Source organism: Anabrus simplex, chromosome 5, assembly GCF_040414725.1.
Source record: "Anabrus simplex isolate iqAnaSimp1 chromosome 5, ASM4041472v1, whole genome shotgun sequence".
NCBI classification, from domain to species: Eukaryota; Metazoa; Arthropoda; class Insecta; order Orthoptera; family Tettigoniidae; genus Anabrus; species Anabrus simplex.
The window spans coordinates 284167757-284183835 of record NC_090269.1 but is presented as its reverse complement, the minus strand read 5'-3'; the positions used below and the strand labels follow the sequence as shown (position 1 = coordinate 284183835).

The 16079-nt window shown below is 37.7% G+C and overlaps 1 protein-coding gene across 7 annotated transcripts in view; it reads right to left on the bottom strand.

Moving 5' to 3' along the window:
* Positions 1-16079, bottom strand: part of MESK2 (misexpression suppressor of KSR 2) — a 666835-nt gene that overhangs the window by 31447 nt on the left and 619309 nt on the right. For all 7 annotated transcript variants that reach the window (XM_067147420.2, XM_068227618.1, XM_067147421.2 and 4 more), the window contains one exon: positions 14055-14139. In XM_067147420.2, the coding sequence (XP_067003521.2) occupies positions 14055-14139 (85 nt within the window). The remainder of the gene's footprint in view (positions 1-14054; positions 14140-16079) is intronic.

Sequence of the window (16079 nt, the reverse complement as noted above, 5' to 3'; positions counted from 1 at the left end):
ATTGTAATCAGCGTGAATCAGCAGATCAGATACTGCAGGTTTCAACCACCACTGGGAACATTCCAGAATGTCGGTGTATAGTGAATGCACACTCATATAAATCATTTTTTTCATTTTTGTTAATTACTGCATGCCAGTTGAGACCAGAGGCCACACGAAAATGGAGGCACAGTTAAATGCGCTCTTCAATATGATGACGAAGGTGGAGAAGATGGAAGAAAATTGAAAGGAGATGAAAGACTGGCAAAAGAAGACAGAATGAGGCCAGAGAATGATGATGCAGAAGATGGAAGAAGGCCAGAGGAAGGTAGAAAACGTACAAAGACAAATCGAGCAGGGTCACCACAAGATAAAGGATATTCTTCAGGCAGAAATAACTGAAGTGAAAGATGAACTTGAAGAAAAGATAGGAACGATTGACGAAAAAATAGCTATGGTTGATCAAATATTCAACGCTATTTGCCAGGACCTGAAGCGAGAAGTCGCCAAGCTACGCGATAACGTACGAGACGGGAACTATGTGGAGGGACCATCGTCTGCAGTACCAAGTTCGACCAAGGTGACGCCACCCACTTCCGACGGGAAGGTACCATGGAGTACGTACCTATGGCAGTTCGAGGCAGGCTGCTCTGCTCACTACTGGAGTGAAGAGGACAATGCTACAGCCCTCGTCGCGGCTCTGAGAGGGGAAGCCCTCAATGTACTACAGGCATTACCAGAAGGTGCTCAGAACAACTACACCACGCTAGTAGCCCACATGGACACCCGTTACGGAGATCACCACCGACAACAGGCGTACCAGACCCAGCTTCGAACCAGAACTCAGAAGAGTATGGGGACACTCCAGGAACTTGAGACAGATGTCGCCTGTCTTGTTCACCTGGACCACACATCAGCACCAGAAGTGTTCCTCGAACAGCTGCGTAGGCAGACCTTCATAGATAGATTATGCGACCCAGATACTCAACAGGCCCTTTTCCTCGCCCGCCACAAAACCCTAGGAGATGCTCTCGGCTACGCGCTGGAATTTGAGGTCGCAAAGCAGGCATTGAGACTACAAAGTAGGGTCTCCCGCCTGGACGTGGATGAAATTCCACGGTCGCAGGACAATAAGACCCTGACCCACTTTCTCAAAGCCGTGGGAATGTTCTATGAAGCCAAGCGGAACAACGTTCGAGGCACAAGGTACCTCGAAGACCTGTCACCTGTTGGAATTATGGTACCAAGGGCCATAAGCCAAAATTGCGAATACCGCCGAAAACAGGAGCCTCCATATGACGTCCCAACGGCTGAGAAATACGCCAGTCAGGGAAACGACTATTAGCCAGCCTTAAGGGGCGAAGGTTGGCTCAGAAAAGTCGTCAAGCTCCAGCATCCCACGCCCGCGTAATGAGACTGCGATCAGATGGTAGCAGCGTAACGGCAGAAGGAGTCGTCGACGGGATAGCATGGAGCATGCTGACCGACACTAGAGCAACGAGGACCATCATGAAGCCAACAGTTGCACAGTAGTGGAGAATTTGACCCCTGCCAGTGAACCTCAGCCTGGCTACTGTCACAGGAGAGATGATGTCTGTCCACGGCGAGACAGTGATGGAATTCTCAGTAGGACGATGGACAATGAAGCAACGGGTTCTCGTTGTGGACATCGTGGATGAAATGATCATTGGACTCGACTTCCTGAACGAACATAAAATTATCCTGAATGGGAGTGCTAACACGCTTTGGTACAGGGATGAAGAAATTGCCATGTGACCAGCGTGGGAAGGCACTGCTTTATGCCAGATTAAGCTGCAAGAGGACCTGACCATCCCAGTAAGGACCAAGGTGGACACGGCTGTGGACGTGTTCGGAGTTGCTGGAGGCTTGATGGCCATTGTGGAGCTGGAATATCAGAACATTTAAAGAAAGGGATTACTGATATTAAAAACCTTGATCAACACCTCTCATCAGCCTTATGTTTGACTGACCAACTTGAATGACTATGACATCGCCATCCACCAAGGCACAAAACTTGGGAATGGTGAGCCCATTGTATGGATTGCTCTCTGCGAAGCTATCGAGTTGGATCGTCCAGACGCAGGAGTGAGAGAAGGGTGGAACTTGCCAGAGGCCCTGCGGAAGGTATATGAAAAATCCACCGACAACCTAGAATGTGGGCAATGAGAGAAGCAAGAAGACCTACTGCTGGAGTATCGAGACGTCTTCTCCCTGGACAGGGACAATTTCGGCCAGACAAAACTCGTGCAACATCAGATTGGTGTGGGTGGCAGCGCACTGATCAAGGCTCCATTTCGATGAGTTCCACTCGTGAAGCAATGCGAAGTAGACCAGTTGATCGAAGAAATGAAAGAACAGAAAGTAACAGAACCCTCGGAAAGCACTTGGAGCTCCCCTGTAGTATTGGTCGGCTCTACTCGATTCTGTATCATCTAAAGAAGTGTAAATAACATCACGAAGAAAGACAGCTACCTGCTACCCCAGATTGATAACACTCTGGATACAGTATCAGGGTTGAAGTGATTCTCTAGCTGGATCTGAAGAGTGGCTACTGGCAAGCAGAGATTCATCCTGAACACAGAGAGAAGACTGCATTTTAAGTTGAACATGATCTCTGGCAATTCAAGATAATGTCATTTGGGTTGTGCAATGTCCCAGCAACATCTGAGAGGCTGATGGGAGACTGTGCCTGATTTATCTGAATGACATCAGGAAGAATTTGAGGGAGATTCTTGGAAAATTGAGAGCAGCCCATCTGAAGTTGAGCCCAAAGAAATGCCAGCTCTTCAGGAAGGATGTACAATACCTCGGCCATAACGTTTCGGAGGAAGGAGTCCGAACAGATTCTGAGAAAATTGTGATGGTGAAGGAGTGGCCAGTACCTAAGGACAAGTCTCAACTTCGAAGCTTCCTGGGCCTCTGTACCTACTACTGTTCATTCGTCAGGGGATTTGCCAACAATGCCAAGCTGTTGCATCGTCTTACGGAGAATGACCAGTGGTTCACCTGGACAGAGGAATGCCAAAAATCTTTTGAGCACCAGAAGCACGCACTATGTACAGCACCAGTATTGGTATATCCCAGAGCTGGGGGGAAATTTGTGCTCGACACGGACACCAGCAAATTTGGTATTGGGGGCATCCTGTCTTAGGCCACGGACCTGGTATGGCTGTATCACCCCATAAGAAAGACAGGTTCATCTCCCCAACTCCAGTCAGCTTGGGAAGGCCCTTACCGTGTTGTCAAGAGAATAAATGACGTCATCTATCGCATACAATGGAGCCCGAGAAGGAAGATGAAGGTGTTGCATCTGGACCGATTGACGCCTTACCGGGGAGCAGCTGAAGAAGGTAACTAATCAGGATGATCAGCTTTCGAAGGGGGGCGACTGCTTTGTTTTGAATAAAACTCTATCTGTTTCATTACTCTAATTTATTTCAGTATGACCTAATAAATACACGCACCCATATTTAAACACACACAATTGTAATCGGTTATGAATAGCCACACTTACTAATTACAAGTCTATTCACAAGTCCCTCTTCCTTATGGCAAAACAGGTGGTCCGGCCCGTTGTTACCTGGGGACAGCTAATCCTTACTTTTACTTCCCCAAGTCCAATCAACTCATACAACAGCTGTGTGTAGACCGCTAGATTTGAACACAGAGCCACTGGCTACACAACACATGATAACTGTTCATTGGTTTGACTCCACAGATAGTCCAGTAATTCACAGTCACATGCAATGAACAACTAAACAGCTCAATAGTATTCAGCAGCAGAACGATATTCACAACAGCAAACAATAACACAGGTCCATTTACCTTCACACTCGCGATAACAGCTTCCCTCACTGAGACTCAGTTCACAGAAATACACGAACACTCAGTACAGTCTTCCGTTCTGTCGTCTCCACCTACACACTGGTCTCTCCGACACCACAATGACAGTTACATGTAATTAATCTCATAATAGAACCGTATTGAGGACAATATATTAAAATTATAAAATCCTTTTAATAACAACCACCTACTCAATACAATTTTAATACCACAATGACAGCTCGCTCGCAGGGGATTTGTATTTATTCCTTGATGATGGTTCACTAGAACATTCAGGGTTCGGCTGGAGATCAAATTTTCTTGTCGTATCTTCCAGAAGTCGCATAGAGAAACTAGATGAAGGGAACTATACAGTAAGGGCCATAGCATGTCCTTAAGCGTGCTGGGAATTTCCCCGAGCTGACTTAGTCATCCCCTTTCAGGTAATACAGAAGGGGCTGCGACAAGGCTGACTGTCACTTGAGCATGTAACAATATCAATACGTACTTTTGGTTATAAAAATCTCACATTATGTACTGACCAGGATTTGAACTGATGCAGTTCTGGTAAGATGCTAAAATATCATTGAGCTATCATACTGACCATTTCTACTAGATGATATGTAAGTGAAACAAGTCTAATGAGACTGGACACATGAAAAATTATTTGGTACACTTGTCAAGAGATTGTATTTTCCTATAAACTTAATAGATGTACAATGCATATGCAGCCATTGATGCTTTCACGGCCCGTACTTGTAGATATAGCCCTTACAGCTTCATGTCCACAATGCATATACAGTTTCTGTGACAATAACCAATCACTGAAATTGTCAATGTATTATTTTCATCACCAGATACAGACACCACACACTTGGGCTCTAGTTTATTCTAACAACATCACGGTCGTCTGCAAATTTTTGTAACGATCTTTATAGCTAGTCCAATGCTAGAAAAGTGCTTGAACAAATATGGACTGTAACTTAATGTCAGGGAGACCCAGTACTTGGGAGTGTGGACAGCAGAGCAATGGGTCAGTTAACAGCATTGATCTATCCAAAACGAGTTTAAATATTTGGGTTTGCTCATCCATTTTAAATGGAATACATACAAATTAGAGTTACTACTACCTAGAAAGATGAAGTGATACAAAGTTATGGGAGCCCTGTACTTAAAATCAAAGATTTGTAGAAGAGTCGCTCATCAGGAGATTGGGATCTCCACTCAGATGGCCTACGTGTAAGTTAGGAAGTTTGTTTAGAAGGTTTATATCGAGGTACATTCAGAGAAACAGAGTGGACTAGGAAGCAGTGATAAGTGTACAGAGATCTGGAAGTCAAGTAAGGATGACATAAAAATGTTGGTGTTGAACTGTAGAAGTATTGTAAAGGAATACAGACAGTACTAGATCTAAGCACATGTCTAAGAGGGTTTGACCATATGTCATGCGACAATAACACTTCAGTTGCAAAGACGGTATTGGATTGGAATCCTAAGAGCTGTCAGATATGAAGGTGGCCAAGAAAATAATGGTTCAAAGCATCATGGGAGAACATATGCTTATCAATTCAAATGATGCCAAGATCATACAAAGTTGAAAACAAAGTGCAGAAAAGCAGTCCCTATCCTACAATTAAGCAAGATGGACACTAGGAAGTAGAAGGAAAGAAGATTCATCACCATTAGAAAAGAAAATAATCAGTCAGCTATTTTCTTTCATAAATTCTGAAAGGTTTTTCTTAATAAAAATCAGATAATAAACTATATAAAGGAGCCTCATTGTTACCTGTTCCACTTCAATCTTTAGGTGTTTTCAACCCATTACTAGCATTAGTCATCCCAGTTTCTGTGAAAAACTGGAAAATTAAGAAAGTCACTCACTCACTATTTTTTTTTTTTTTTTTTTTACATATTATGGTAAAATCCCTACTTCATTAAATTTTACAGTGTCATACTAACTCATCAAGACCACATACAAGTATGAAATTAGAGAACATTTGAGGTCACAAGCTTTCACTGTTTAGGACCTGTGCGTAAACTGTAAAATAATTCATTTCCTGCAAAATAAATGTAATATTATTGGTTTCCTGATAAATAAATATGATTTTATGAAAGTACTTTATTTCATTATAAAAATACGAAAAAATGCCTATCCTTGGAGTTTGAACAACAGGAGGAGTCTCCTTTAATGCTAATGTTTAAAGTTAGGCCATCGAATTGTAACTCTTAATTCTATGTACAGAGTCAGTTACCGAGTTTTGGGTATCTTACAATAAACATTATTTTCTTTTTCAAAGTCATTTGCTTATCATCATCATAATCATCCATGGCAGCTTCAGCTATGTTCTTATATGTTTATTGGTAATTTTACAAAACAAAATGTAAGTAGATTGAAAAATTGATTAAAATGTAGGTTACTATTTGTACAATACTATACCATTGCATAAATGGGAGAAATATTTTACTGTTATTTCTAAAGGAGAGTTTTCATCGAAAGAATGTTACTGAAAATTAAATGTTGAACATTTTTAGTCATACTCGTTAACAAAACAAAGCTTAATTGACAACTATGAAGAAAAGAAAAGACAAAGAAAAAAGAAAAATGACGGGAGTTTGGTGGGGTACATCTGAGAATAGTACTATACTTGGAAGGGAGCCAAGTGTAATCATAGCAACACACTTCCTTATCATGTTCTTACAAAATGCATTTTTATGTTTCAGTCGAGTACATATGTACATATGGAAGGATCTATATTATTATGAATTTCAGAAACATTTTGTTACCTTTGAAATTATTAATAGTAATATCATTTTGAGGAACCCATCCCTATTAAAGGTCAAAACAAGAAAATGTTAAAAATATATTTAGAAGTATCACACTAGGTCTAGTTCGTATGACTGATACTAGCTATTAATGGAAAACATTGTTCACAAGAAAAGTATTGAAGTCTACCTATGGCTGGTGTGAAAAATATCTATCTGTAGAAGATGGAAATTTCACGGAATAGTCAATGATCAAAGCAGACTTTCAATTTGCTCCTCGACTAGTGAAGGAAGAATGATTCATTGCACTAATCACAAATGTTAACTCCAACTAAATCAAAAGCAAATTCCTTCAGTGCATAAATGATAACATCTTGACAACCATCATTAGGTTGTTTTGCATGTAATTTGTACATAATCTTTTGAATATTTTAAAACATTGTTAAATTGTATGATGCAACCTGTACACAATTGGAACATTCCTTAGTCTATTTTATTATTTCAGAAATGAAAATTCAAGAATTTTAATGTAGACTAAAGTGTTTTATAATGTATTTATACTTTTACGTCAGGGTTTACAAACCCCATTTTATCTAATGATCATGTCCTTATTTTAGTTTAACTTGTTTAAATGAATAGCTGAAAATGACCGAGTCATAGGTCGAAACTAGTCCTATCCGTATAAAACATATGCATTGATTAGGTGGAATAAAACATCAAGTTTCACACTAAGATTGTTTAAAGTAAGTTAAACAATCAGGACAATTACGGTAGATATCTTATCACTCTTGAAGAAGGTACACTGAATCACCACATTACTCAGTTTCGGTCGTCATGAATAGTTTACCACACCGAAGGACTCTCGTTTAGCATCAGAACGCTTCGTATGGCCCCACATGCAAAGAGACTGCCGTACATGGGCACGAGCCTGCCAGGCATGTCAATGCTCGAAGGTCACGCGCCATAACAACGCTCCAATTGGCAACTTTACCCCAGCGTCTGCTCGCTTCCAGCACGTCCATCTGGATATCATCGGCCCACTCCCTCCTGCTGGAAATTACCGATTCTGTCTGACAGCAGTGGACCGATTCACCCGCTGGCCAGAAGTCTGGCCACTGGAACGCATCACAGCTGAAGACGTCGCCAAAGCTTTTGTAGCATGCTGGATCTCTCGCTTTGATAAAGTGAACATTTGTAATCAGTGCAATGCCCCGTTCTTCATTTGCTACTCATGGTGCAAGTTCAAAGTCTGCATGAACTCTGTGAAATGTAACTCCCATCTTTTACAGTTCATCTCTCTTTTCAGCAGTAGATGCTTTTCACAACATCCAAAGAAACTTTCCATCGTACAAGGTTTTCCATTGGCAGCCAGTGCTGTAACAGATAATGAGTGGTGCTTTCAACTATATAACAACAATGTGCTTTCCCAACCTCGAAGTGGGATAGGTCTCTCGTTAGGACTTTACTGAGTACCGGTGAACTGCCTAGAGACATCTGCTACGTTAGACTTTATTACTGCACATGTTTACTGTTAATCTGACTGTCTATGTATGAGCCCTAGCTGTCAGCTGACTGACACGACTTCCTTTCACCATTTGACATGGAAGTATCATATGACAGGAATAATTTAGTGGTCTGACAGTTTGACGTAATATATTTGAGACTATTGAAAATTCAAATTATCAAAGAAAGGTATGATGAAAGTAACTGCATAAGAGAAAGACCTTATGGAGTCTTGGTTGTAGACAGCTCCACATCGTTCATAAATAAACCAGTCCTCATGGATAATAAGATTTATTTACACCACACACAGTTTTAGTACACCTTTGCATGTGAGTTAGGTTACACTGATTACACCAACAAGACACAAACAGGCGTGATGCTCATGCTCACTCCACGCAGCCGAATGACGCTAGTTTTGCAAGCTATACCCTGATGCAATGTTGCATCGTGCAAAAGGGTGCGTTCTGTATGTGGGGCGAGTTCATTCTTCCTGATGCCGCCACAACCTCAATGGCATTACTCTATTATCATTCTTTCAGGTTAGTACAGATGCAAACTAAAACTATGTACACTGTTGGATACATAAAAATTGATTGGCAGAAAATGTTGAAATCTCATGGCCAGTCTCAACCAGGGTTGCCAGACGTCCTGAATTTTACGGGGCAGTACCGTTTTCATGTGAAATGTCCCATGCCCCGGACAGTTCCTATCCGGGATGGCATTTGTCCTGTATTTTGAACCTAGAGAGAAATATGCCACTGTTTCCACCTCTGATAAGTACCAAGAGCTTTTCTTCTTTCTTTCAAAGAGGATAGATTTCTCCATTCCTTGGTTTCTTTATCTGGTGTGAGTTTGTAGATTTTTAAAAAAATTTTAATTTTATTGTTTGCAGTTCTCGGGTTGTCCATCCTAGCGAGTAAGACGCGTAATAGCAGACAGCTACCTGAGGTAGTCCGAGTCCATCACATGTTCGTGTGAAATTGTCAGCTCTGATAAATACTATGTTCGGTTGACTCAGTTAAGTCTGAGCTGGTCATTTCTGTAAATTTTTCTTCAATGTCATGCAGAAATTTTTATGAAATTGCTAAGAATGACAAAAAACTATTATTAACAGCACTTCAGAGAAATGAAAATATATTGAAATTGAAAGAACTGGTAGGAATAATTAAATAAACTAAGTTTTCTCCTATTTGTTTTACGTCACACAGACATGCATCTTACGGTGACAATGGGATAGAAAAGGGCTAGGAGTGGAATCGACCATGGCCCCAGCATTTGTCTGGTGTAAAAGGGAAATCATGGAAAACCATCTTTAGGGCTGCCAACAGTGGGGTTTGAACCCATCATCTCCTGAATACAAGCTCGCAGCTACATGACCCAAACCACGCAGCCAATTTGATCGGTACTGTAATTTTCAGTCAGTGTATAAATGTTAAGGCATGCATTAATAAACTGCACTATGTCAACATAATAATAAGCATATCATTTTGAAATGAAGTTTGTAACTTGTAGAATATGAGCCCATTGATTTCCTCAATCGCACATCTGTTCAGTATTTTGATTTCAGGTATCTGACAACCCTGGTCTCAATTTATGAACTGTGATATATTTTGTTGAAATGAAACTCTTCAAATGTCTTTCAATTATGAGAGAGGACATCTGTACCTTGAAAAAGGTAGGCTATATTGATTAACCAGTCAATTTCATGTATGGTTATCTTAAGACTGTACAACAAAATGAACTGGCCAGACAGTGGTGTAATGTCAGGGCCTGTAAGACCTGCAATGTAGGTGGGCCCGGGGCTGAAGGCGCCTGCAGACTTCCCCAGAAAAATTAAAATGTTACCCGAATGCCACACTGCACACGAAAGGTGATATCATGATGTGGTAGAATGGGCTGATAAATACTGTCTTTACAATACTTAAGTAGAGTTATTGTCAGGTGGTTGCATCTGGCTGCAGTTATTGTTATCGTGTTGAGTCTAACACAGACATTTCTCATAACACAAGTGACACGCCCTCTCTCGAAAAGATCTCCACCAAGTGATTATAAGAAAAACCAATGAAAACTGGTACCAAAATATAATATTTTAGACCTAATTATTCCTGCCATTGTTTCTTTCACAAAAGGGCTATTTTTGAAACTCAAACATATCAAGAACTACCTACAAAACAGTATGACACAAGATAGACTCGTGAACTCAGCCTGCTCAGCATCAAATGTGACATCCACTAATGTAATTGAAATTGCCAGTGCCTTTGCATCCCAGAAAGCACGCCGTGTCGTCCTGTTTCTTTAGACTCTAATGTGAGTTCAGTAAAGTTTTAAAATTGTAAAAAAAAAATTAAAAAATTAAAAAATTAGTATGTTGTATTTCAACCCTTACAAAACATTTAATTTTCAAAATAAAATTGATTAACAAATCAATTAGTATTGTAATCTTACAGCAAGACCTTTGAATATATCAAATGGATATAGACTGCATTAAAGTTATGTTTGTATCTGCTAGAGTTAAATTTATACGTGTTACTGATGAGTTTTATACAATTACTTTGAGGGGGTACAATTTCTGTTTCCTGCGGGTCGGCTCGTATCATATTCGTTATGCTTCTGTGACCAGAGATTGTATATCGATCAAGAGAACTGTAATGGTTTAATACTTCCAACTGAACAAGGTTACGTGTTGACAGATATAAATAAGATCTCTGGCCTCCATAACTTGTTTTGAAATTCCTAAGACTTAAAGTCATAAAATAATCTATGTTTCTAGAGAGGGTATATGGTGAGAAAGGGAAATAAAAACATTAAAAAACAGGCTACATTTAAGTAAACATCACAAGGTTACTACTAAACTAATTTAAAGCTACACATTTATAATTGGTATAATAAAATTTTTAAAAAATAGTTGCAGCTTACCAAAAAGCACTCATTGCCTTTCAAGTACCAGAGTTTTAGAGGAGGTAAACGTACTGGGTGCTAAGAATGATAAAAGGAAATACTCCATTGGAAGGAAAAAAACCAAGGAATATGGCATACATACCGAGATTATTCTCTCCCGTAAAGGTAACATTGAAAATAAAAGTTTTGAACATTGCCAATCAGTGCAGTAAATAACATTTTTATTTTCCTATTATGAAGTTTTGTAAAGACATAACAATAGGAAGGTGAGGATTTAGCACATAAAATGGTACAGTTTAAAATATTTTAAACAAGCATAATAAAGCTTTTATATCTAAGAGCTCCTGGATAAAGCCTGAAAGGTAGATATTATGCCATTTAACTAAAACAAAGAAATAATACCAAACAAAACTTAGTATACAGGAAAAATATTTCATTACTAAATTAAATGTGGTGACCATATCTTTCAGCACTTTATACTTGATTATGCAGTTTAAAATGTGGTTGAAGATCTTACCAACTCCATTTTACTATCTTTCACGTAATTTAAAAGAAATACCGTATTACAGTATATTTATTTTTAAAATTCATCCTTGAGAATTGTTTCCTATGATAATTTTAGTTATACCATATTGCTGAAAGAGAACGTGGTCCAGCCAGCAAGATTAAGCGTTCTCTGCATGCCGAGAGATTCCAAAATTAAAAACCTTCCCAACAAGAGTATTGACTGAAAAAGTCAACTGATTCACTACAAATTCTTCAGGTCTACCACAGATATGATTACCAAGTTGTTTGAGTACTACTTGATGCAGAAAGTCAGGTTAAGAAAGTGGAAGGAACTTCCCATCCATAATCTTGATGTATGGTGTAAATGGAACTTCAACAGTTGGTAACTCACGTTGAGAGATGAGAGATAAATAACTAATCAAATTAGACTGGTGACAGCAACTCAGAAAGATATTTGTCCTCCGGGTAATCATCATCATCATCATCATCATCATCATCATCATCATCATCATCATCATCATCATCATCAATGTCCCACTCCAGTCACCCAGGTGTGTTTTACAAGCCTCCTCCACTCCTTTCTGTCAGGGTAATACATAGCCTATAAAGCCTGTTCCTATTATGTATTATTGAAGTTAATTAATAAAAAGAAGGACATGAGTGAAGCTGAATGCTCATCAGATAATTTATAAGCCATTTCTAAGATAATTAAGTGAGGATGAAACAATAAACTAAAGGTTTATTTGATTAGATTGTTAGCCTGATATACAAACTCTGATTTACTCCAAGGAACATAATACCATCTGGGTCAGTGCTTCACTGGAAAAATAATGTTTTTATTTCTTTGAATTCACAAAGTTGTGTAGCATTTTACCTCAAAACCTCAGATCCAGGTCAAGACAGGTAAAAGATATCTCGCATAAACTCTGACTTGGGAACTCTCAATCTCAAAATCATTAAAAGTGTATTGACAAGGTGGACCCAACATAAACTATTTTAAATACTTTCTTTAATAGATGTGAAACAGTAGCAGAATCTGTCAAGCACCCAGAGGATGAAGGGAGGGGAGGGTAGCCATAGTTTGTACTTGGGAACCATTGTCTCAGCCAAGGATCTCAGCGGCAGTCCATGTGTGAAGTCACACTGTATATTAGTTATTTTTAGTTTAATTTGTAAGCTGTTTTAGAATAAACTTGTATATTTTAAACCAGCGTGATTTAATTTGATTTGTGAGCTACCAGAGAACTGTTGTTTAGACATTCTCATAATCATGTGACTTTTTCAAGAGTGATTTTATTGCTTCTGTGTGAACTGAATACATTAGTATGTCGAGACTAGTATATATATACATAATTATTATAGACATCCATAAATCTGAAGTAGGACTAATGTATCAAATGTTTATTTGTACATGCATGTTTTTCAGATGTTCTATATATAGGTATGTACATTATAGGAAATTAATTTACTATATAAAGGATTCACTCATATGATTTAAACAAATTATTACAATGATATTGTAATTTAATTTCACTTGCTTTTATTATAGAAAACACAATAAAAATCTCTTCACTTCATCATCTGTAACCCCAAAGGACAGGTTATTTAAAAAATGGTACATTAGCTGAGAATAAGATACATTTTACTAGATTAATATTTCTATTCCTGAAGGTAAATACCAAAGAAGTTTCATAAAAAATGTTTAGACCAATGAAGAGATTGTTCCTTCTTAATTTAGGACATCAAGTCTCATCTCTCTGTCTAAGAAAATAAAATATCCAGTATGGTATTTCATTAACAGCTAAATGTAGAAATAAAACAATCCAAAAATAATTAAGTTACTACTTTCAAGAAATATTTAAAATGTATATTTTCCACGTCTCACTTTTAATAGTTGTGCTTGTATTGTTTGTTATATCAAAGTATAATGTAGCTACATCAAAATTTGTATCATTGTTTTTAATGTATCGAATGATTCTTAAACATCACTGGTGTAGTCTTTTAGAATCTCATCATAGTTTTGATATAATTTGGGACACAGAATTGTTATGAGCTGTGTCCAATACATTATTTCTTCATTTGACTCTTTCAAAATTAATTAAAAATTATATATCTTTGCAAACTGTACTTCTTTTTTATAATTAAAAATTACTCATATGTAAGAATTTATTCCATTTACAAAATGTTACAGTTAAATTCTGATTTTGGTACAGGAATAAATAAATTAAATATGGTTCATCCACAATTATGAAATCAGTTTTGTTTAGAAAATGGTAAAACATTTACTTAGAGGCTTTACCCGTGGCAGATACACATTCAAGCTAATTTAAGTTACGATACGCACTTTCACACATAGATGTTTCATCTTGAAATATACCACAAATGCTATACAATGTATTAACAGTACAATTATGATGAAATGATACTTTTAATCTAATATTAACATTAGGCCTGATCCACTTAAAACTGTGATTTAAACAATTATTTTAAAGCCATAATACACATATTGACAGACTAACAGTATGCACTATAACAATGAGGCACTGTCTAAAATCACTTACCATAGCCTTGTCCCTGCAGGAAAAGTCGGAATGCCTCGCTCACCTTGCCAGGCTGTTCTTCAAGCACCATGCCACAATCCTGGATCTGAAGAAAAAGCAAGGCGTATAAAATGAGTAGAGAAAAGTTACACTCAATAAGTAAATGAAAGCATCAGAATTACAATACTTCATTTGTCTTTCTGTGTTCCAACGCAATGCAAAAATTATAGAATATATCAGACAGTGACGGTTCTAGACCTGGGCCAATTTCTTCCTATAATATTAACTACAGACTGGTTATGAGAAAGAGAGAGTTTTTCTTTTATAAGAGAGAAAAAAAAAAGGTAAATTATCTTTCAATATAAATAACAATGTGAATACACCATTATCTTTCCTAAATTATTCAAGTAATTTGTAGAACGATAACTTCTGTAACACCTTAGTTCTTTCAATTTCAGGTCAAAAGGAAGTGCTCGAAGGGGATGTTAAAAAATGATACTGCTTTCTGAGGTGCTGGATGATGAGAATTTTGAGCTATGGAACAGCAAATGTAACTACTATTTGTAAGATTATTCACCGTCTAGAATACGTCACATGATTCACAAAGAAAGCCACAAAAATTGTAATATGAGGAGCGAGAGATGAAAACAAGAGAGAAAAGCAGTTCAGTTGGATTACTGACTGCTGATATCATGATTATCTACAGAACAGAATCTAGCTGTGTCAAGGGGTTCAGAAGAGAAGACCTTCCCATTGGTGAGATGAGAGAGCACAATGATTACATATATATATATAAAGAAAGCGTTTGATGCAATGAATCCAAGAGCAGCACATTTATCAAGCATGAATTGAGTGAGTCAGTTCATGCAGTAGTACAAGAAGCTCCTGGACATAAGCTATGGACTAAAATGGAAATAGTCAAAAACCGTTTTCTGGATTTTATGGGACAACACATGATTTCTTCTTGAAAGTAAATGAACAGATTATATTTTACTTCTTATCAATTGTATCTCACTTTAATACTGGATTACATGACCAAAAATGATATAGAAATTATTTTCATTATGTACATAACATTTTTACAGACTGAGCTACATGAATTATCCAGTAGTGCTTCCTGTTAATGCTACCTGCTACTGCAGACCAAAGTTTTTAGGTGGATAAAAAGTAAGCACTTCAAGTTTAGTTTTCTTATTCCATGTTTATTATAAGCAGAAACATACCACATACCCCCCACACTCAGTATTCTGAAAAAACTCCTCAGTGTGTGTTTTAAGAAGTATAACATTTCAGAATGTAAACTGAGCATCACGCATGGAATACCAAACATAACTACTATTCGTAAGATTGTTCGCTGCCTACAATACGTTACAAGACTTCACAAAGAGAGCCACATATATGTAATATGAGGAACATAAGATGAAAACGAGAGTGAAAAACATTCCAGTTGGACTACTGATATCATGATTATCTACAGTACAGAATTTAGCTGTGCTAAGGTGTTCAGAGAAAACCTACTGTCACATATAGTGGGAGCACAAAGCCACAGTCCAACACTGATCTTTGGACTCTTTGAAAATGATGGACAAATTTGTAAAATATGTAGAAAAACTTCATCAAGGAAGCTACACAAATGTAAAATGAGATGCATGCAATGAAAAGAAATATAACAAAAAAAGGCCAGTTGGTAAAACACTGATTTGTTTTCAGTTTTTACTATAATATGTTCATAATTTTATGTTAAATTGTACCACTTCCTTTATATACTCCATGGTTTCTATCTGAAGTTCACCAAACTTATAAATGCAATATACATATGTTGTAAATTACTGTATAATGATGATAGTGTTTGCAAGTAGAGTATTCTTATCTGGTAAGGCAGTTTCAGAGTGAAGTTTGAAGATGACTGATTTTACACTTCAGCAGCTACAGAAAGTGTAACAAATGCATGTTATAAATACCTTTGGTTCAGGGCTTATCTAATACTTTTCAAATATATACACAACCTAGCAGCATGTGAACTGTATTAACATTCTGAGATTCCCA